At 59.5% G+C, this 23,443-nt stretch overlaps 1 protein-coding gene across 1 annotated transcript; it reads left to right on the top strand.

Moving 5' to 3' along the window:
* The first annotated feature begins 392 nt into the window (after positions 1–392).
* CALB2 (calbindin 2) lies at positions 393–23,181 on the top strand. The gene is made up of 11 exons (XM_084906773.1): positions 393–593; positions 11,530–11,606; positions 13,528–13,617; positions 15,412–15,492; positions 19,413–19,469; positions 19,988–20,065; positions 20,474–20,529; positions 20,836–20,875; positions 21,137–21,190; positions 22,034–22,105; positions 22,570–23,181. Exons 1-11 carry the CDS (start codon positions 497–499, stop codon positions 22,684–22,686), a joined length of 819 nt encoding a protein of 272 aa, XP_084762899.1. The 5' UTR covers positions 393–496; the 3' UTR covers positions 22,687–23,181.
* Positions 23,182–23,443: the final 262 nt, after the last annotated feature.

Here is a 23,443-nt window from a genome sequence, read left to right as displayed (position 1 = left end):
GCCTCCCGGCTGTGGAGCAATCAGACAGAAGGAGGATAGTGAAACCCGAACTCCAGGTGCTAAACACTCGCCAACATATGACTGGCATCCTTGAGGTTGCAGTTCCTACTGTTGTCATTACTGGCTGCTGCCGGTCATGGGAGCTGCACTCAGATGGTCAGAGGGAGGGAGCAGGGAGGCGAGGGCAGCCTCACGCCCGCCCCTCTGCACCCCAGGAGAGCCTGTCTCCCTGACCCGCTGGCCTCTGCGAGGTCCCAGCGCCCCCCGCTGAGAAACAAGCCCTGAGCAGCCCCAGGGCGGCCACCGCCCCTCTGCGGCCCGGGCCGATTCCCTGAGCGCGCGCGCCCCCTGCCGGCGGCGGGCGGCGGCGCAGCCCCGCGGACGGTATATAAAGGCGGCGTGGCGCGCAGGACCCAGCCGAGCACGGAGAGCAGAGCGCAGGGAGAGAGCCCTGCTGGTGCCGCCGCCGCTGCCCCAGGTCCCCGAGCCGCTCGCCATGGCTGGCCCGCAGCAGCAGCAGCCCCCTTACCTGCACCTGGCCGAGCTGACGGCGTCCCAGTTCCTGGAGATCTGGAAGCACTTCGACGCAGACGGTCAGTACAGCTCCCAACTTCTTCGGGGTGCCCATCCGACCCCGGGGGACCTGCGGCGGAGGGGAACGGAGCGCTGCTGGAGGCGGGCAGGGGACCTTTGCTTTAGGGGGGCGTGTGGACTGCAGAGCCTGCTGATCTGGGGGGGGCTGGAAGGGGGCGGGGGGTCCTGAGTCTGGGAGGCATCCCGGCTGCTCTGATGACAACTGTCAGTAACTTTTCTGCCCTGATGTGGAGGACAGAGAGCCCACCGGCTTTTGGCTTTGGCAGCCGCATTCTGGGCAGGTTGGTGCCTTCCCAGAGGCGGCCTGGGGGGCTGGCCAGCCTTCCTGTGAGTCCCCCCTCGCCCTCTGCCACCTCATCTTCCCGCCTTGCGCTGCAAGGGAGCCATCCTGCCTGCAGCTGCCTGCAGCTACAGGTCTCGGAAGCCCACTCATGTCTTCCAAGTTCCCCTTGGGTTGAATACCAGGTTGGCCCTGGGTCTGCGGCAAGCTGGGGGGGGGGGGGGGCCGGAGTGGAGGGGGCTGGGGTCCTGAAGGGAAACCCTTCGCCTCCCCAGCCCTCCCCGTGAGGAGCAGGAGTGGAGAATGGCAGGGTGGGGGGGCCCTGCACAGCCCCTGGGCTTCCCCCACCCACGTTCCATCCCGGAGCCACCCGCCGCAGCTGGGGGTAGGGTGGAGGCAGAGCTGGGTGTCAGCCCGCACGGTGACAGCCCTGGGTGCTCTGGGTGATCCCACCTCCGAGTGGGGAGGGGAGGGAGCGAGTTGTTAAATGCCCTCCGTGACCAGCCCTCTGCTCCGTGCGGTCTTGACATTGGCTCCCAAAAAAAAGTGAGGCCTGGCCCGGATGCCCCTTGGAGATGGCTCCCAGCACCCAGATCTCCAGGGTCAGTCCTCGGACATAACCCCCCTCCCCACCCCCCACTCCCCCAACCTCGAGAGGCTTCTGATTTCGCTGGAGACTTTTTCTCAAAAAAAAAAAAAAAAAATTATGTGGCCTGGTATTCCTTCTCTGAGACCCTCCCTGGGGTGGGCATCCAAAATGCCCTGGCATCTCAGACCATCGGCAGGGCGCTGAGATGGGAGTATGGGAGCCAGAGGGGGAACAGGGGTGGCTCACTCCATTCCTCCCCTCCCCTTCCTCAGCGTGGCAGGGCCCGGGGGAGGGTGGAGACCCAGCTAGCCCGCGGCCCACCTTGCTGGGGAGTCGGGGGTTAATACCTGGGGGTGCTAAAGCGGGAGGTTCTGTTCCCTTGGAGCCAGCTGAGGAGGCTGGGGGCGCAGGGGACGGGGCACGGGGTGTGTGGGTTCGGGCCGTGACCCGCCTCTGGCCTGCTGAAGGAGGCGGGTAAGGCGGTGACATCTGTGAAATGGGGCCACGGAGGGCTGGCCTTTCCGATGCCCGGCTGCTGCCCTAGGACTCGGTGCCAAGGGCTCTGAGACTCTGCCGGCCCCTGAGGACTCCAGATGACAGGCGCACCCCCTGAGGATGCTCCCTTTCCCGCTGGCTCCTCCACTCCGGAGACTCGCACGATTCAAGGAAAGTTACCAAGTGGCCAAGGTTATGCCACCGGCCTCCTGCCAGATGAGTCAGCGAGAAGCAGAGGGCTCCTGGGTTCTGCCTCACCCCCTTCTCCCGTGCTCTCCGCAAGCACGCTCATCCTCACGTCCCCCTGAGACCTGGTGCTTTCCAAAACACGGGCGCACCTTCTTGAGGTCCACCTGCTGGGCAGGCCGGGGTCTTCTCGTGTAAATGAGGAAAAGGGCACAGAAGTGGCTTCTCCAAGATGGAGCGGCAAGGTGGAGGTGGAGGTGGGGCCGGTGACCGGGCATGCCTGGGGCCCCTCGGCTCCCTGGACCCCTGCTCTGCCTCCCTCTTGCCCCACACGGGAGAGCCCCTGGCCCAGCCCCGACCCGGCCTCAGAGGGATGGGCTATTCCTCTCCTCCCAGACAGCTACGCTGCCACTAGACCCGAGGCTTTACAGCCGGGGAACCGTGGCCCCCTCCTGCTCTGAGGTGAACGGGGAGCGCAAGGCCTGCTTCTGGCTTGTCCGCCAGGCACCCCATTGCCCTCTGGGGTCACAGCCTCGGGCAACCCCAAGGAGGAAGAAGACAGGCAAGAGAATGAAAATGCCTGGTAGCGCAGAGGTGGTTTAATGGGGTTTCCACTCAAGGGCCCAGAAGCTGTGGGCTGCCTGCTCCATAACTCCCCTCCCCGTCCCCTCTCGGACACCGGAGGGAGCCTGCAGGCAGCTCGCCCCTCACCCCCGAGGTGTCCCCCGCCCCGCCCGGGCCTCCCTCTCACTAACTCCGGCTTCTGTTTTCCTCTCGGGGTTTCTTCCCCGAGCCCCACGGCTGCTCACACGCTTCAAGAGCACAGTAGGGAGGACTCCGCAGGGGAGGGTCCCCGGAGTGAGCTTGCTGGAGCCCAATTAGCCACAGCCACCGGGGAGGGGAGACGGAGCCTCTCCCCTCCTCCCCCCTCCCCCACGCCCCTCCCCGCCCCGCTCTGCAGTAAACAGAGACCAGGAGGCCCTGGGCTCTGCGGAGAGCGGGGCTGGGCGGGGGGCTCGGACCCGAACTCAGCCATTCCATTCCGAGCCAGGAGGAAGAACCCTCATCCTGGCCACTTCGCTCAAGGAGTCCGATTTTTTTTTTTTTCCCCAAAAAATTATCATCAGCCTTTCCGTTGAGAAAGGAAGGAGGTGTCTGAAGAGGGGGAGGTCCCAGAGCAAAGAGGAGGCAGGGGGAGGGCGGGAATCCTGTCCCCTGGCCCCACAGAGGTCAGCCAGGGCCATGCGTTTGGGAGGTTCCGACGTCAGCTCCCAAAAGCAGCCAAGCTGCGGCGGCCCTTCCCGGTGGCCTCCCTGCCTTCCGTACCCGGGTCCACTCTGCTTTCTCGCTCCGCAAGGTGCAGGCGGCGGGGCCCGGGTGACCAGCTCAGAGCTCACGCTGACCTCTGACCTTTGCCCTTTGGAAGCAACGGAGCCGGGTTCCCCCCCCAGAGGCCAGCAGCCGCTCCCGGGCCCCGAGGCCATCCCAGCGGCTCCGAGAGCCGGTCCACGTGCGTGTGACACACGTGTGACACGCTCACACGCGGGCACGGCTCTGTGAGCCGGGGCCCCCTGGCCAATGCTGACAATGTGGGGGACACGAATGGGCTTCCCTAGCACAGAAATCAGCCAGGCCCCGCCCCGCCGGGGAGCGCCAGGCCGCCCGCGAACCGGTCCTGACGCGGGGAAGTGCCCAGGCGCACCCCTCCTTCGGGTTTCGGGAACGCGGGCAGAACGAGGGTGCGGGCCCGGCTTTGTGATGCGTGGACCGCGTTTGCTGGGGGAGGTTTCCGAGGCTGGAAGAGCCGCTCTCCCCGCAGGGCAGGTGAAGTGAAACGAAAAGGCATTTTCTTTTCCGAGTTAATTTCCACCGCGCGTGACACAGTCACGAGAGCATGTGTTTCTTGTGTAATCGGCAAAGCAAGAGAGATGTAAAAGAAAGTCATTTTAGGGACACCTCCCCCCCTCCCCCCAAAGGAACATATACACACCCATCTCCAGGGTGAGACTCGGCCCGGCTCCAGGCGGCCTGGGGATGCTGGGCGCCCTCAGGGCCTCTCCTCCCCCGTGTGGCCCCGGGCCTTGGAGAGCAGTGACAGGAAGGCCTCCAGGGGCTGCAGGAAGCCCAGGGCTTCTCCTCTCCTCACCCAGGCGGCTAACAGGCCCTCCCTCCAGGCCCCCATCGCCAAGGGCCTGAGGGGGGTGGGGGGCGGACACCAGGGCCTCTCCCAGGGGCAGCCAGGCCGGGCAGCTGCGTTGATGGGATATCAAACATTCAATCGTGGCTCCGGGCCCACCGAAAAGCAACGTGCCCGGCCAGGGTTACGGACTCTCTGGCTCCTCCGAGGTGTTTACACAGACACCGCAGCCTCTGCAGAGAGTGCAGCGGAGCCGTGCTGTTCGCGAGGTTCATTGCAAGGCTTATCAACCTGATTGCTTCCTGGCACCCTCCGGGCAGAGGGCTCTGGCTGGGGGAGCCCAGGCCGGAGTGGTCAGCGAGGCCTCCTTTCGCCCTGCCAGGTGTCTCCCTGCGGGCAGCCTCCTTTGGGGGTGCCCACGGCCTCCTTTGGGGGTGGCGTCAGGGTCTGGGCCCCCAGGGAGCAGCCTCCTGCCCCATCCGGGGAGACCCTAGGAATAAGTACCCCAGCGCCGCCTCCACCGCCTCCCCTGATGCCCCACTTGTTTCATAATCAGTGCCCTTCGGTGTGGAGTGCCCATGGTGCCAGCCCTGAGCGGGTGCCCTCTGTGCAGATCCCTCGCCCAGCGCCCTGCCTCTGTGTGTGTTAGGGGGGGGTGGGGGGGTAATTGCCCCTGGGAGGCAGCTGTGTCTGGAAAGAGCCTGGCCCCAGGGGGCAGCCGCAGGGACAGGTGTTTACAAACAAGGAGCTTCAGCTGCCTCCCTCCCCCGCCCCTCCCGGGGCAGCCCCAGCCCAGCCAGCCCCTCCCTGCCGCCCGCCTGGGCTGTCCCCTCTGGTCTCCAGCGGTTTCACCAGCGGAGGAGGCCCCTGGGGGAGGCGCCAGGGCCACAGAGACCCAGGGGGGCCCTCTTCAATCCCCGGGGCCAGAATTAACAGAGCCGCGTGCCTGCGGCTCCTCAGGCAGGGCCTGGCGGCTCTTCTGGCCCCTTGCAGCCCGCACCCTCCGTGGCCCAGCCGGTCCCATCTGGGGCCTCTGGCTCTGGCTCTCTCTCCTCTCCTCTCCTCTCCGGCTCTCTGCGGCCGCCCCTCCTCGCTCGCCCAATCTGCCCCATCCTTCTGGCCTCGCCCACGCCTGGGAACGGGCCCAGTGCGAGCTGCCAGCTGCCCCCCACAGGGTGAGGGGACCGGCCCAGCTCCGAGCCACTGAGCCACTGTTCCAGAAGCACAGGCTCCAAGTCAGGTAGCTGTTTACGCTGGGATCCCCACTGGGAGAGAGGGAGAGAGAGAGGGAGAGAGGGAGAGGGAGAAGGAGAGGGGGAGGGAGAGGGAGAGAAAGAGAGAGAGAGAGAGAGAGAGAGAGAGAGAGAGAGAGAGAGAGAGAGAGAGAGGAATCAAGACACACACAGACAGGGACAGAGGTTGTGCCTGAGATAAACAGAAGGGAGCAAGGCCATTCACTGTGACTGAAGTCTCCCCCACACACACTCCCTCTAACACGGGGTGCACAGCACAGGCCACTCACCTGGCCGGGTCCGAGGACCAGGCGGCGGGAGGGAGAGCTCTGTCCGCGGAGGGCATCGCGCAGTCATGTTGCCGCTGGGGCAGAGCCTGAGGACGCCGGTCCCACCCACCCCCCTAAAAGGTGCAGCTCGGGCCGAGGGCAGGGGGCCGTCGGCCTTTTCAGAAACGGGAGCCCCACAGCCGGCCAGGCCGCCCGGCCTCCTGTGCAGCCTGAGGAGAATGTCCGAGCGGCCGTCCCCCTCCCCGGGGGCTCTGGACGAGCTGTGCAGCAGAGGCCGCGGACAGACAGATGAGCTGCACCTGCCAGCACCAGCCAGGCTCAGCCTGCGTCCGTCCGTCCGTCCGTCCGTCCGTCCGCCCGCGCGAGGGCCCGTGCGAGCACAGGTGTCCGGGCTCCCTCCCGATGGCGGTGGGAGGGCGACTCTGCCTTTTTTTTTTTTTTTTAATATATTTCATTGATTTGTTACAGAGAGGAAGGGAGAGGGATAGAGAGTTAGAAACGTCGATGAGAGAGAAGCATCTATCAGCTGCCTCCCGCACACTCCCTACCGGGGATGTGCCCGCAACCAATGTACATGCCCTTGACCGGAATCGAACCCGGGACCTTTCAGTCCGCAGACCGATGCTCTACCGCTGAGCCAAACCGGTTTCGGCTCTGCCTTTAAAAAAAAAAAAAAAAAAAAAATGTATTGATTTTTTTTTACAGAGAGGAAGGGAGAGGGATAGAGAGTTAGAAACATCGATGAGAGAGAAGCATCGATCAGATGCCTCCAGCACACCCCCTATTGGGGATGTGCCTGCAACCAAGGTACACGCCCTTGACTGGAATTGAACCCGGGACCCTTCAGTCCAGAGGCCGACCGTCTACCCACTGAGCCACACCGGTCAGGGCAGACTCTGCCTTTTTAAAGAGCCCCTCCCCCCTCTCCCCCGTGATGCGGCCGCTGTCAGGCCCCAGGCCACACGTTGAGGAGCACTGGTCCATAGAGACAAGTCACTTGTCAGGACAAGACCCAGGTCGCCATCTTGAGGCTCCCCTCAGCCCCCGGGCTCTCCCTGAGTAAAAGCCAAAGGCACGGGCTCCCTGGGAAGAGTCGGGCGTTGGTTGGGGAGCAGTGGTGCTCGGACGCTGGTGCTCCCACGTGGATAAAAGGCAGGTTCTGGTCCAGCAGGGCCAGGGCGGGGCCTGGGATTCTGCATCTCTAACAAGCTGCTGTCCCCCAGATCACACTGCCAGCAGCAAGCCCTCTTGCCCCAGACCCGCTAAACCAGAGTCTCCGTTTTAAGGCTCGCACACCCTCAGGTTTCAGACACGCTGCTTCAAGCAGCCCTGACCTCGGGCTGCGCATCGGAATCACCTGGGAAGCTTTGAGAACGCGCCCACCAGAAGTCCTGGCCTCATCAATTAAGTCAGAAGCTCAGGGAGCGGGGTCCATGCGGCAGTGATGTTTTAAAAGCTTCCCAGGCGATTCCTGCCAGGCTAAGGTGACCAGACGTCCCGCTTTTGGCGGGACAGTCCCGATTTTTAACAATTTGTCCCAAGTCCCGCAGCATTTAAAAAAAAAAAAAAAAAGTCCCGATTTTGCCGAAACCGGGTTGGCTCAGTGGTAGAGCGTCGGCCTGCGGACTGAGGGGTCCCGGGTTCAATTCCGGTCAAGGCCATGTACATTCATTGCGGACACATCCCCAGTAGGGGGTGTGCAAGAGGCAGCTTGTCGATGTTTCTCTCTAATCGACGTTTCTAACTATCTCTCTCCCTTCCTCTCTGAAATCAATAAAAAATATATATATGTTCAAAGCTTCCCAGGTGGTTCCAACACAGCCTGGGCCGAGAACCAGCCCCTCAGACAGCTGGCATTGGCTGGGTCAGGGAGCTGCAGAGCACAGATGAAAATGGTGCTCTCCAGGGAGTGCCACTGCACGTTTTCCAGGATGCTTCCATCGCGTCCCCCTGCCTGGCTCTCACAGTAGCCCTGGGAGGGCATACGGAGTCACACCCACGTGAGAGGCGGAGAAACGGAGGCCTCGAGCTGGCTTGCTCGGCATCACAGGAACAGTCACAGAGCTGACGGCAGAGTTATACCTCTGCAGTCAGGCTGCTCTCTCCTGTTCGATTCTCAGAAAGGCTGTGCTCCCGTGTCTCTGCGGGCGTCTCTCCGCTGGGATCAGAGCACCCTTCAGTCCAGGCTTTCCGAGTAGGTGTGGTCAGAGAAGTTGTAAAGAAGTGCTGTCTCACTTTAAACTGGAGAAAACTGAGGCACAGTGCTGGTGGAGGGGGGAAATGGCAGCAAAGAGGAAGCGAAGGCCCTGGCCAGGATGTTCTCAGTAGTGAGAGCATGGGCCTGAGGACCGAAGGGTCACGGGTTCGATCCCCGATCAAGGGCACGTACCTCAGCTGCAGGCTCGATCTCCGGGTGCATGCAGGAGGCGAGCAATCTTGCGTGAGTCTCTCTCACATCAGTATTTCCCTCTCTATCCTTCTCCCCCTCCTCCCTCCCCTCTATCTCTCTCTTTTTAAAAAAAGGAAAAACTAAGAGTAAACTAGGGAAGGCTGCAGGGTCCCTGGCTCCCACCCAGTCCTCTCCTCATAAGGTTCACAGAATAGGTGTGATAGAGGTTAGACATGGTGGTTGCCATGGTGACCACATTCATGTAGACACCCATCCACATGAGATTTGCTGGTGGCCAGTCACTTTTCCCCCACCCTACCCCCCACCCCTCCCCACCCCATAAGAGGGTCGCAGAAAAAGCAAACCGCTTGCCCAGTGCGGGAGGCCTCCCTGGGAGCAGGCAGGCCATCCTCCCTGCTTCCAGGTGCCGGCAGGGAGTTGCTCTGAGGGAGCCAAAGTAGCAAGCACCCCCCCTCGCCTTTCCCTTCCCCCCCCCCCACCAGTGGTGGAGGACCCCTTGGGCCCTGCGGCTCCAGCCGGTCTGTGCAATCTCTGCTCTCACCCTCCACCTTCAGCGGGCAGGTTCCCGTCAGCCTTGTCTGGCTGCCTCCCCCCCAGGAGACCGTTAAATGCTCTTGAAAAATGGGCTCGTGTCTAGCACGTGGCTGCAGCTCCCTGAGCTCCGGCCAGAGCGCTGGGCTGCTCAGTCCAAACAGTAAAGGCCTGCTGAGCTGAACCACATCCCCGCCCTCCGCTGGGGCCACAGGGCGGTGGCGTGCCCCTGGCCTGGCGAGAGGGCCTCATCGGGCCTCGGGAGCCTCTTGCCTCTGGTGCGGCTCAAGCCGGATCGGGAGGGGCCTCTCTCCAGGGGCAGGACCCCCCTCTCGCTGCTTCGGACTCCACCCCTCCCCTTCTCCTCTCCCTGCCCACCCCTGGCCAAGGCCCCGGCAGGCATGCCAGCCGCTTCCTGACACGCTGGAGAAACACGCACACTCACTCACTCCGGTGTCCACCCAGCCGGCTCCGGCCGCCTCTGAGGCCTCCACTCCTGGCATCTCCCAGGGCAAGCTCGGAGCAGCCTTTCCAACCCAGCCTCCCGCTCCCGGGAGCTGCCCCTGGACCCTCCGCTCACCTCAGGCTTCCTGCCTGAGAAATGGGAGAACAGCCAGACCCCTGCAGGGAGGGGCCAGGAAGGGGAAAAGCACTTGTTCCTCCCACTCAGGAGCTCCATCCTCTCACCAGAGGACTTCCTTTCTGCCTAGAAAGCCCTTCCTCCTTCCTCTTCCTCTCCCGCCCGCACTCCGCCACTCCGGCCGGCCTCGCTCACCAGCTATAAGGCACACACTTGTGAAATATCCAGCTCCCCCCGAGAAGCTTTGCGGAAGGTCTTGAAAGAAATATGGTTATCTTGGTGGGGAGAACTCACGTCTGGTTCTCCCCACCACAATCACATCTTTTCCCTGCAGACAAAAATACTTTACCTCACGTGATTCTTTATAGGCCATTGTGGCATCTTCTCCACTAGAGGGCGCCTCTGAAGTTTTTTATTTGTAAGCTACATACCGGCACCTTTTCCAAGAGGGCCTGGGGCGAGTCTGGGAAGAACAGACCACACCTGTATCCTCCTCCATCCATCCATCCATCCCCACCGGCCCCACCAAGGCCAGGGCGAATACTCCTTTCCTTTGTAATCCCGTTCTCCCCCGGAAGCAAACGAGCAGCCATCCGCCTTTTCTGCTCCGGTGGAATTTTCTGCTGGAGGCCTTGTGTAACTGACTGCTTCAGATGAGATTTGCACCTGTAGGCCTGTGGTTTCCAACTGGCTGGACATGAAAGTGACCTAGGGAGCTTTCACAAATATATGGACCCCCCAAACCAATTACATCAGAACATCAGGAGGTGGGAGCCGGTCGTTCTATATTGTTGTAAAGATCCCAGGAGATTCCAAATCAGAGCACGCAGCCTGGGGAGCAGTGCTGCGGCCTGGTTCCCCACCCACAAGTGCCTCCTCCTCCAGGGCGCCTTGGCCGTGGCCTCAGCTCACCCGGGTCCCTAGGCCATCTGGAGTTCAAGACCTGAGAACCTTGCGGACTTCTCACTGCTTGCCTGGTCTCGCAAGTCGAGCGTTGACCTTGGGACCTGGTCCTCAAAGGCACGTTTTTACCTTACACGCAGGGTCTGGTCATGGAACGCGAGCAATAGCAACATTGATGGTGCGCTCACAATGGGTTGGGTGGTGGAATGTACATCCAAAATCCCGTCTAATTTACTTAGCCCAGACGTTAAGCGTCAATTTTCCAAAGTCATACAGCTGATAAGTGCGGCAGGACCGGGGTTTGAACCTGGGTCCACCGACCTCAGAGCCCGTCTCTCCATGACTCTGCCGGGGGTGGCCTACTCCCATGCTTAATCCCGGTGACCAGCTCTCCCCAGTGCCCCCACCCCACAGGAGAGATCGACTTTCTCTTTCCACTTTTCCTTCCTTACCAGTTTCCTGGGCTCTTGAAACAAAGTACCACCAACTGGGTGGCCTAAAACCACCAAAATTCATTCTCTTACAGCTCTGGAGGCTGGAAGTCCAAAGTCAAGGTGTCAGCAGGATTGGTTCGGGCTCCGCGGGGCCATGTATCTTTCTCGTGGATTCTAGGGTTGCCAGCAACCCATGGTGCTCCTCAACCTGGGGATGCTCACTCCGATCTCTGCCCCTGTCTTCACGTGGCCAGCCTCCCTGTGTGTCCGTGTTTCCCCATGGCCTTCTCCTAAGAATATGTCATTGGATGTAGGGCCTGCCCCAGCCTAGTAGGACCTCATTTTAAGTGATTGCATCGTGGCAAAGAGCCTATTTTTAAATAAGTTCCATTCTGAGGTTCCAGGCGGACATGGATTCCGGGGGGAGGGGGGGTGTCACTGGTCAACTCCATACACACACACACCCCCGACCCCAGAGACCCAAGTTTTGCTTCTGACCTCATTCAGGTGACGAGGGCCGGCCACCCGCTGGCAAACCTGGGTGCTGGTGGCCTGTGGTCCCCTGTCCCAGCTCCTGCTCCTGCTGCTTGCCCAGCTGCTAAGAGACAGCTCCCAGCGCCTGCTCCCCTCAGTGCTGGCCCAGACGCTGGGCCCGCCCCATGTTCTCTGACTACTGCGTGCGTGCGTACCCCAAAGACGCACTGTCTCTACAGCTGCAAATGGTCCCACATCGCTAACAGCCTGGGGCTGGCCACACACCTGCTGGCTGGCCAGTGAGAAGTTCTCCGTGAAGCCCCCCACTTCTCCACTGTACCCCCCTCCACTGTCTGAGGTTAAATGCTTTTTTTTGTCTTTGCTCTCTCCGCAGGAAATGGGTATATTGAAGGTAAAGAACTAGAAAACTTCTTCCAAGAGCTGGAGAAGACAAGAAAAGTCTCTGGCATGGTAAGCCCAGCCCCCTTTCCCACTGTGTGGGATTTCTGTCATCTGACCATAGCTTTTTTTAACTTGTGTTGATTTCAGAGAGGAGAGGGAGAGAGAGAAACATCAATGAGAGAAACATCATTGTTGGTTGCCTCCTGGTTCCCCCCCCACTGGAGATCAAGACTGCAAACCCAGGCATGCGCCCTAACTGGTAATCGAACCATGACCTCCTGGTTCTCACAGGTGGATGCTCAACCACTGAGCCATGCCAGCTGGGCTGACCATGGCTTTAAGCACTGTCCCAAGCTATGCATCCCCTCAGCCAGCCTGACAGCACTGATCTCAACCATTAGAGTCTTTCTTTATTTGTAGGGATTTTTTAAAAATGGACTACTCTCTAAATAGAGTAGTATCATCTCAGTATCACTGAAATGTCTGGGATTGAAGGATATTCATGAATGGACAGCAGATTGATGAATTCCTCAAAGCTGCAAAGCTTTGTATCTGTGTATCTGTATATAAAAAGTATCAGTTCCTAGTGGAGAGTCCACAGCCTATCTAAGATGCTCAGAGGGGTCCTGAGCTTTTACGCTAGGCCAGCGGTTCCCGGCCTCAGCACTGCTGACACTGGGGATGGATAACCCTTTGTGGTGGAGACTATCCTGTGTATTGTAAGATGGTTAGCGGCATCCCTGGCCTCTACACACCAGATACCCGTAGCTCCTTTCCAAGTTGTGACCGTCAAAACTGTCCCCGGACATTGCTACATGTCCCTGCAGTGGGGTGGGCAGGGGGAGAGGTTTAGAATTGTCCCCACTGGAGAACCACTTTCCTAAACCAGCAAAGGCTGGCATCCTCGGCAAAGGCCCAGAGGAAAACAGAGGACTGCCCCAAACCAGCGTCTGAATTGGTGGTACTGGCTGGCTCGTGTGCGGAGGTGTCAGACCACCCTGCTTAGCCTGCCGGAAGTGACTCCGGATCTTGTCCCAGCCCCTTCATGGCAGGGATGCTGTTCCCCATGCCAGCCGGGTACTGTGGGATTCACTGAAGCCTTTTGGAGGAGCGTCTGAAATATTAAAAAGGTGAGGTGATTAGAACCAGGCCTGGTCCTCAAATATATGGAGTCATGTGGAGCAGTTCTGATGATGAGTCACAAATCCGCCACTGAGCTCCTGGTTCAAAGCTCAGCAGAGCGCTCACGTGAGGAGGAGGTCCAAGCGGTGGGCTTATGCGTGGAGGCGACTCATGGGTTTATCAACTGCTTCCCCATCACCCCTCGTTACCAAGACAACGAAGCCTGGACCAGAGAAAACACAGGCTCCGCAGCCGATTGTGGGATCGTGGTGTGGTGCAGGGAGAGGAATGGGCGTTATGAAGAGCTCCAGGTCTGACATCCTTCTCCTAGTCGCGTGCCTTCCTCGGTTGGTATCCAAGGTGATTGTCAAGTCTGTCAACTACAATCTCAACTGATCTCATCCCAGACTGGTTTAAGCCCAGTTAAGTCCATAGAGCAGCTGTTATATGATAGAAAGAATATTGGCCTTGCCAAAACTGGTTTGGCTCAGTGGATAGAGTGTCGGCCTGAGGACTGAAAGGTCCCAGGTTCGATTCCAGTCAAGAGCATGTACCTTGGTTGCGGGCACATCCCCCGTAGCGGGTGTGCAGGAGGCAGCTTATCGATGTTTCTCTCTCATCGATGTTTCTAACTCTCTATCTCTCTCCCTTCCTCTCTGTAAAAAATCAATAAAATATATTTTAAAAAAGAAGAAGAAAAAAAAAGAATATTGGCCTTGGAAACAGGAGCCGTGAGTTCAAATTCTGTCTCTACTTACTGTAGACCCCAAGAGAAGTCACTTCACCTCGGCTTCCCTTTGTGGGTAGCATGCACGGGCTCCTCACGTGGGTCCCAGGGGCACACTCAGCCTCCTTTGTCTCCCCACAGACGTCCAAGAGCGACAATTTGGGGGAGAAGATGAAGGCCTTCATGCAGAAGTATGACAAGAACTCCGATGGGAAAATCGAGATGGCAGAGGTGAGTCCCGCTGCCTGGCTCCGAGATCTGCGGGAAGGGCCAGGTGACCCGTCCCTCTCCCAGGCACAAGCACCCATGAGGCCGTGACCTTCAAGCCCCACCCCCAGCCTGAGCACCGGGGCTGACCCAAGGGGCTTTCTTTGCATCCCACAAGGAAAGAAGCAACAAACGCAGATCTAAGACAGGGATGGAGACCTCAAATGCTCTCGGGGCCCATCAGGTGTTGTAAATGTGTGACAAGCCCAGCTAGACAGAAGGGATGGTGAAGATTGGGGGACAGTCTTTGTGCCCCAACTAAAGGCATCCAAAGGCGGCATTTTTTTAAAAAGGCAACATTTTTTATAATGTAGGGGTGCGCAAAAGTAGGTTAAATTACCAGCCATCATTACGTAAAAGATAAATCATAAGTAAGGGTATAAAATAACAATAAGACAAATAACACAATCATAAATCAATAAAAGAACAAACTGTTTTTGCATACTCACAACTGTAAACCTACTTTCGCCCACCTCTATCTATATGGCATGTATAATTTATGTGTAATATACTCTATATATTATATATAGTATATACACATATACATTTATATACGAATAGCTATATACATATTGTTAAAAGATAAATGGAGGCATATTAAAAAATTCAAGAGTGTTTTTAGCAAAGATCTATTGACACTGGGCAGCACCAAACAGGAAGTGGTTAGGAACACCCCACCCACAGGAGCTGAGGAGCTAAGGGAGAGACTTTGGTGTCTGGGGATGGTGGGTCACACAGTCTGTCGTGCTGTGGTGGCACAGCGGCAGCCACAGGCAGTGTGCACATGCGTGGCCATGCCATGTTCCAGTACACGTTCACCTGCAGACTTGACCATGAACCTCCGTTTCCTGACTTCTGGCTTAGACTATGATGAGTGAGGCCCTGGGCGGGGTTGACTCCAGGCAGAGGCTCTGCTTCTCCGCAGTTCTCTTGGTTCTGCTCTCCGCCCCGAAAACAGCTCCGTCCTCAGGCTGGCAGCAAGCTGGCGGCAGCAGTTCCGGGCATCAAGTCCACATCCGGAGGCAGAGAGGGCTCCTCTCACGTGGTCCCTCCCAAGAGCAGGGAAACCTTCCCCAGGTGTACGTACCCTCAGCAGACCTCCCCTCCCATGTCAGGGGCCAGGGCCAGGTCACAGGCCTACCCATCAGCCAATCACTGGTGAGGAGAGTGAGATTAGCACGTTTAACGGGAAGGATTCAGGATTTGCCTGTGACCTAGGATGCTGGGAGCAGAAGGCCGGGCAGGGAAGGCCCCTTGGGTAGACAGCCAACAGGGCTCGCTGCACAAGAGTATTTGCATTTTTTTAAAAGGCAGTTGGGGTATCATTTACATACAACGAACTGCATGGATGGAATCGATTTGAAGTGTATAATTCCATGAGTTCACACAGTTGTAGACAGCCATGCAATCACCACCAAATCTAGATTCAGCATCTCTCTCACCCCCAAAGGTCCCTTCGGCTGGTGCAGGCCATCAGATCACTGTGCGTGTCTTAGGAAGTTACGTTTATGGAACCATCTATTCAGGATGCTCTGGAGTCTGGGTCCTGGGGGCGCCACTTCCTGTCTCTCCAGCTGCTCGCACCGCTGGGGTGACAGCGACGCACAGCACAGCCTCCTGCCCCTTCCAAGGGCTGACTCCCACGCTGCCTTGCCACTGGCCACTCCCCGTCCCTCCTGCGGGAGGTCTGCTCTGCTCTGCTCCCCGGCGGGGCCCTCTGTGACGTCCCTGTCGTCACTGTCGCTCTCTGGTCCACAGCTGGCGCAGATCCTGCCCACCGAGGAGAACTTCCTGCTGTGCTTCCGGCAGCATGTGGGCTCCAGCGCCGAGTTTATGGAGGTGAGGCTGCGGCGCGGCCCTCAGGGGTTCAGAGCCAGGCCCACCAGCATGCCTGGGAGCGGTCCCACCCCCTCAGCCCCTCAGTGTGGTCCGCGGGCCCGCACCATCAGCATCACCGCCATCATGGCGCGCTTGTTAGAAGCCCTGAGTCAGAGCCCACAGGTTCACAGGAGCCCCGGGTGGTGTGTGTGTCCATTAAAGTGTGAGGAATAAGGGGAGAAGCAAACCGAGGTCAAGTACACCTGGGAAGTGATGTGTAAACGGCCATCTCCCCTCCGGGAATTTGCCACAGACATTTGCATGTCATGGGCTCCAAATCCTGCAGAGAAGAGACCCGTCTCACTGGGTGTGGCTCCAGGGTCGCCCACGCTGTCTCCTCGCTCAGTGCCATCCGTGTCCCTCAAGGTCAGGGCTCCACGGAGATGCCTGGGGAGGAGAGGTGTGTGTACCACCCTCCCTCAGGCTGGAAATGCCCAAGAGAATTCCAGTTCCCAGTATCTTTCAGGTTTGCTCTTTGACTGTGGTCTGGGCTTCTTTGGCCCCTTTTAAATGGGCACTGCTGTCTGTACCACAGACATTCTTCCGGTCAGTGACCGAGGACACCAAACTCAAGTGTCTTTTGAGTCACATTCAAGCAATAGGTTAAACCTGGTCGGCAAACCGCGGCTCTTTGGCCCCTTGAGTGTGGCTCTTCCACAAAATACCCACGGCCTGGGCAAGTCTATTTTGAAGAAATGGCGTTAGAAGAAGTTTAAAAAAAAAAAAAATTGGGCTTTCAAAAGAAATGTCAATCGTCCTGCTGTTGGTGTTTGGCTCTGTTGACTAATGAGTTTGCCAACCCACTGGGTTAAACCATGTGAAATTGCCGATCTGTAACCATTTTTTTACTGATGAGAATTGGAATTCCATATGGTTCCACCAAACACGTTACTAATCCTGATGGCCAGCCAACCACCAGTTACTTCTCGCTCTTTTTTCTGGGGCTCTGCAGCCCGGCCACTCCGTGTGTGTGCCCTGGGAGGGAGACGCAACCCACGCCCCACACACCCTGCCCGCTGTGAGGAACAACGACCGGCCTTCAGTTTGACTGAGTTGCCGTTCGTCCTGTTAAACTAAGGTGACCCGCTGTTGGCGGGACAGTCCCGATTTTTTTAAAAGCGGGATATCGGGTCACCTTATGTTGAACCCATTCCCAGCCACCAGTCTCCCCCTCCCCGGGGGTCTCTGCCTAAAAGGACTGGGGAGCCGGCCCCAAACCCACATCACAGTGGTTTCACCTCATATGGGTAGGAAGTGGGTTAGAAAGAGCCTGCTCAGGGTCGGGGAGCCTCTTAAGGATTGAGTTTTTTATGGGGCTTTAAAAGATTTTGTCTCCAGACGGCAAAATTCCCTAAGTTGGTCATTGGCATTCTGGATTCTGTCCCCAGTCCTTCTCTTGCCTGTCTGGGAAAGGAGGTGCGGGGCGGAGTGGGGTGGGAGGGGGGGGGGTGTGGAGAGATGGGGCGTGGCAGACGGGGGTAGGTTAGGGGAGGGCAGGGGGAGTCTGCATATACTTTAAACCTGTCAGGGTGCTGCGTTTGAGAAAGTCCATTTCTCTGTCTGTAGAAAAGGCAATGTTATGCCTGACTGTTCCTTTGGCCTGGATTCCATCTCTGATCGGGAAGATGTGGATGATGGTAGCTTGCTGGGGACATAGATGCTTAAAGAGAAGCAATGGCCCCCCTCTCTCTCTCTCTCTCTTTCTGAATTTGGTTTCTGTAGAGTTGACATCATTCCATATTCCTACCTGCCTTTATCTTTTAAGCCCCAGCATAACTGCTGAACCAACCCCCCCCTCCCCCTGCTAAGCTTCCTGGGACCCCACCATCCTCCAGCAGCACCCCCTCTTGGGGCTGCCCATTTGTTCCGCTTTTATCCGCTGGAAAGATGAAGTGGTTCCTGGGCAGCCAGTGTTGTCAGAAGGCGCCCATCCCGCTGCTCAGCACAACATTTTAATTTCTAATTTTAGCGACACCTCGGGTTTCTTTGAGCTTTCACAAAGCCCAAGCCTCTTGAACTCTTCTCCTTGAGCGGGAGGAAAATAATGGCACGTTGATGGATGAGCACAAAGTGCTGCAGGGCAGAGACGTGAGCGCCTGAGGGTGTGGACGGGGTGGCTCTGGAGAGAGAGACACACACACACACACACACACACACACACACACACACACACGGAGGGAGGGAGGGAGGGAGGAGGGGAAGGAGGGAAGGAGGAAGGAGGGGAGGGAGGGAGGGGAGGCCGGACCTGCAGGGATGTTCTCACTCCCAGGAGCAGGCAGAGGCCTTGCTGGGCGCTGTGCCCCGCAGAGGTGGGCTCCCCCAGGTGATCCTCCCGGTAGGCATTGGGGGACTGTCTGCCTTTCCCAGTCAAGACTTCACCTAGAGGAGCCCCGTCCTGATGCACTAAATGCATGCAGGTGGCTGGTGATGTCACATTTGAAAACCCACATGTTTCTTCGTGCTTCCTCAAGGCTGGGCTTTCTGGGCGGGGGAAGGGATGTTTTGATGGCACTAGGCTTTTTTCCTCTCCCCTCCCCCCCAGAGAATATCCACTCCCCTCATTAAATACCATCAACCCACATGTCTGTGGGGTGGGCCCCACACTGTTATGGGGTCTTGCTCATGTCTAATAACTTTTCAAAAATCAGGACGAGGGTGGAAGGAGAGACCTTTTTTAAGGGAAAAAAAAAATGAAATGAAAATAAACTAAAACCAGAGCCAACTTTCTTGAGCCACTGCTGTCCTGTGAGAATTATACAGCCTCGTTAGCTGGTATGGAGGACAGACCCTGAATTACCTATAAGCTCTCATGCTCCTGGCAATAACAGGAGCGTGGTGTAGAGAAGTCCGGAGGCAGGAGATCAAGTTTAGGAAAAGAGTGAGGGCTTGCTGACTCTCGGAAAACAGAGTGCTGCCGGTGTCTCTGTGGGCAGTTGGGAGCTGAGGGAGAAGGGAATAAAAGGCAAGAAGAGAAAATTGGAGGGGGAGAAATATAAGAAATATGATCGGGCACCAAAGTAGATGAAATACTTAGAAAACGGGGTTCTCGGGGGCCTTTTGTCCCAGATCCAGGCCGCCCCCCGCCCCAGCTCCCCGCCCCCGGGCTCCCTCCTGTCCACGGGACGGCTGGGGTCAGGCGGGGGTTCGGGGCACTTGCCTGCAGGACACACGCCCACCTCTAAAGATGGGGTCAGCCCCTCCTGAACCACATGGGATGAGCCTGAGAGAAGGGTGTTTCCTAAAATACATAGGAAAAGAGAGCTTTTTATCAGAAAGAGGTGCGTGGGGGTGGCCTTGATATACAGTCAACACTGATCACCCTGCCGATTCTGTCCCACCTTCAGACCCCGCGGCCACATGCATGGGGCTGGGGGTGGAGGAGGGCGCCCAGGGAAGAGTAACCAGAGCCTGTTTCCGCCCCTTCCGGAAGGTTCTTACCCTGGCTCCCAGCCTCCACCCAGAAAACGAGAAGCTTCCAGAGCAGTCAAAGGACACCCTGTACACTCAGCAGAAATCAGTTCCCCCCTCCCACCCACTCCGCATCCCCCCCACCACCACCACACTCCTGTTAGCCCTGCGAGGAGCTGCTAACCTGGTTGGAGGAGGATCCGAGAGAGACCGGGACCTCCCGCCAGTCAGAGTGGGGGGCCTTGTCCCACCAGGGGTCTGCCTTCCCTCTGAGACCTTGGCCAAGACGCACTCCCTTGCATGTCTTGGACACGAGCAACTGGGCTAGGCCGCCTCCACCTCCCCACCAGTTGAGCCATTCTGCGGAGCCATTCTCCCATGTCCAGGCTCCCCGGGGCCATCAGCGGGGAGCGGGGACTCGGGGGCGTGCGGGTGTCCGCAGGGCCCGGCAAGCAGGCTGGCGTTCCTTGCAGGCCTGGCGGAAGTACGACACGGACAGAAGTGGCTACATCGAAGCCAACGAGCTCAAGGTAGGGTGGGCCTCGAGGAGGCATGAGGGAGCAGAGAATGGGGGCCGGGCAGGGCCAGGGGCGGTTCGAGGAACTCGGGGAAGGGGAGACATCGGGTGAGGAACACGGGTTTGGTCAAGTGAGACTCGGGTCGCCCGGGGCAGCCGAGTGGGATCGGGAACACGGAGCTACGGGGCGCAGAGGCCGACCAAACCCCACGGCCCCGCACACGGAGCCCGGACAGGCCCCCTGAGGCCACCCCCGCAGACGGGCCTTCCGGCTGGCACGGCCCCCCCCCCCCCTTCTCCTCGGGGACCGGCGATCCCGGGCTCTCTGAGGAGCCAGAGCCAGCTTCTGAGCCTTCTCTGCGCCCAGGAGTCACCTCCAGGCCCCCATGCTCACCCCACAGACACGAGAGGGCTCGGGGCTTTGCGGGATGTAGCTGTGTAAGAAGTGGCACGGACGACCGAGTGAGGAGGGATGGAGGGACGGAGGGACGGACTGAGTCGGGAGCTCTGAAGGGGCCTTTTGCATCCCAGGGGTTCCTGTCCGACCTGCTGAAGAAGGCCAACCGGCCGTACGACGAGCCCAAGCTCCAGGAGTACACCCAGACCATCGTGAGTGGGCAGCGGCCCCGGGGGGCGCAGGACGGGGGCTCGGCGCTGAGACTGGGGCCTGCAGGGTTCTGTGGGCTGATTCTCGGGGCCCCGGGGAAGGGACACCAGCGGCCGCAGGAGGAGGGACTCTCTGAGGTGCTCCCTGAGGCCGGGGCGTGTGTTTCCCTGGAGAGGATGAACGTGGAGGGGGAGGGCCGGCGGGGGCCGGCCGGCTGTCCTCGGCGGCCTCCTTCCCGAGGAGGGGAGAGGGGACCTGACTCTCCCCCCGGTGACCGATGGAGACCAGGCCGGCCCCTGGCCCCCCGGTGACCTCGGAGGCGGCCTGAGCCCGCTGCCCCCCTCGTCCTCCCTCTCCAGAGGGGGAAGGTCAGCCTCAGTGACCCGAGCGTCTCTCTCTGTCCCCGACAGCTGCGGATGTTTGACCTGAACGGCGACGGCAAGCTGGGCCTCTCGGAGATGTCCCGGTAGGTGCCTGCCCTCCCCGCACCCCCCCAGCGCCCGGTGCCACCGGCCCCGCCCTCAGGGCCGCTGCTGGGGCGGGGGACAGGCCGGGCCTCACGGAGCTCCACGCAAAGCCAGACAGAACCGCGAAGGCCCCGCCTCAGTGTGTCTGTCTGTCTGCCTCTTTCCAGAACCTGCCACTAACTCCAGGCCATTAGGAGCTCAGCGACCTTCTCCGTGCCTGCAGGCCCGGCTCCTGCGCCCGCCCGGGTGCGAGCCGCTCTCGCCTCTGCGCGGCCTCTAACCTCTGCTCTTACATTTCCTTTCAGGCTCTTGCCCGTACAGGAGAACTTCCTGCTGAAGTTTCAGGTAAAAGGGCCGCTCTGCTTTGCTTGGTCCCTCCCTTCCTCTCATCCCTCTGAGCTCCCCCTTCCACCCTCCTGCCCCAAAATACACACACTCTCTCTTTCTCTCACATACAAACACACACACACACACTCACATACAAACACGCGCGCGCACACACACACATGCACACGCACGCTCACATACACACACTCACATGCATGCACACGCACACACACACTCACATGGGGTCTGCTTCTCTCTCTAACACCTTGCACCTTCCAGGGCATGAAGCTGACCTCAGAGGAGTTCAACGCCATCTTCACATTTTACGACAAGGTACGAGGGGGGAGGGGGGCGGTGTGGGGTGGAAACCGGGAGGCCCCGTCCCCGTCCCCGGGCACCCCCTGCTGTGTGAGCAGGTACCTGTCACCCGGTCCACGGCCTGTGGAACCCGAGGCTCTGAGAGAATCGTTCTGACAGAGGGCTCTGTTCAGAGCTGGGGGTGACAGGGTGTTGGGGGCCAAGGGCAGGAGTGCCAGGACCGCTCTCCTGCTGTCAGGTCACGTCGAGAATGACAGGGTGCCACCCACCCCCCTCCCTCAGCTGTCCCCTGCCCAGGAGACTCCCAGGGTCTCCCTTATAACCTTATAACAGAGGGGTTGGGGGTAAGACCCTGTCATTCATATATATATATATATATATATATATATATATATATATATATATATAATTGATTTTTTTTTTTTTACAGAGAGGAAAGGAGAGAAATAGAGTCAGAAACATCAATGAGAGAGAAATATGGACCAGCTGCCTCCAGCACACCTCCCACTGGGGATGTGCCCGCAACCAAGGCACATGCCCTTGATTGGAATCAAACCTGGGACCCTTTGGTCCACAGGCCGAAGCTCTATCCACTGAGCCACACCGGTCAGGGCCCTCCTGGCACCTTATTACGGGAGATGACACTCAGTCAGCTGAATGCTCCCTGAGCCTTGCTTCCACTCCAGTGCCAAGGAGAAATACCCCAATGAAGAGCTGCCCAGAGTGTGCCCTGGGGCGCCCGCTCCTGGACGGCCTGGGAAGGCGGGGGAGGGGAGGGGGGGCCAGACGGAACGGGGCCAGGTCTGCGGCCACGGGGCTGACCGCGGGCCCCGCACTCACCCCCTGCGCCCGCCCCAGGACGGCAGCGGCTACATCGACGAGAACGAGCTGGACGCCCTGCTGAAGGACCTGTACGAGAAGAACAAGAAGGTGAGCGGCGGGCTCAGGGAGTGTGGTCCGGGCCCCCTCTCCTCGCCGGCGGGGACACGGGGGGTGGGGGGGGTGTGCACACCGATGGGGCTGACACCGCCCGCCGCAGCCGCCCTTTTGGAAGCCGTGCTCCGCGTCAGGTCTGGAGCCGAACGGGGTTGACATCCACGCCCACATCTCGTCACCCCACGGCTCAGACGGCGAGTGCCGTCCCTGTGCCCGGGACACAGAGGGGGGGCAGCGAGGCCCGAGTGGAATCCTCTCCCCCAAGCAATGCCCCGGGAGCGGGAGGGGCTCCAGCCCAGGCCTTCCTGCCCCCGGAGCCCGTGCTCGGTGTGCCTCTCGGCCGGCAGGGCCTGCCCGTGTGTCGCCAACGCGGGGACGGGCTGTCTGTGCGGTGCCCCCTCCGCGAGTGCGGGGCCTCCGCCCACCCAGCCAGCCCCCTCCCGCCCCGTGTCTCCCAGGAGATGAACATCCAGGAGCTCACCAACTACAGGAAGAGCGTCATGTCCTTGGCCGAGGCGGGCAAGCTCTACCGCAAGGACCTGGAGATCGTCCTCTGCGGCGAGGCGCCCCTGTAGAGGGGGACGGAGGCGGCCTCTCCCCGTCCCTGAACCCGCCCCCGCTGCCCCGACCCCCTCCCCACGCCCCTGCCACCTGCAGAGGAGAGGAGAGACGAGGGCAGACGGCAGCTGACAGGCCTCCGGAGCCCCGGCTCTGCCTGCCGTGGGGACCAGGCCGGCGCGGGAGGCGGGCAGGGCGCGGTGGGGGGCTCCCCGACTCTCTTGCTGTGATGCATGAGCTCGTTTGCTGTGTGATCTGATCTAGGCTCCCGTGTCCCGCTGGTGCACCTTCCCTCCCGCTCCCGGCCTCGCCCCCGGGCCACGCCCGGCCCTCGCAGCGTCCCCGTCCCGTCCGCCATGTGCTAATGGTGTAGCCGTCCTCTCCGAGTTCCTGTTCGTGGAGGCACCGCCCGGTCCTCGTCTTCCCCACTCAGCATGCTCCCCCTCTCTCTGGGCTTCTTGTCTTCTCGTTTACCAAAGAGGAGTTTACAGACAATAAATAAAGTGGAAACATCTGCTGGTCTAGCACTCAGCGTCTCTCTCTCTCTCTCTCTCTCTCTCTGTCTCTCTCTCTCTGTCTGGCTCTTTCTCTCTCCCTCTCATAGCCTAGCTTCCTGACAAGGGCGGGAGCCTGCACTCACATGGGTGGGGAGGGGCGTCAGGACCCCCAACTGGGGCGTCACCACTAGAAACGGGGCCCAGGACCCCAGAGCTCTGCCTGCCTCTCCATCCCCCCGCCACTTCCTTGCTCCTCCTTCGTCCCTCCATCTCGGGG

The sequence above is a fragment of the Pipistrellus hanaki genome (genome assembly GCF_964339955.1).
Source record: "Pipistrellus hanaki genome assembly, chromosome: 15".
Taxonomy (NCBI): Eukaryota; Metazoa; Chordata; class Mammalia; order Chiroptera; family Vespertilionidae; genus Pipistrellus; species Pipistrellus hanaki.
The sequence above is the reverse complement of the archived record's forward strand: the minus strand, read 5'-3'. Positions and strand labels throughout refer to the sequence as shown.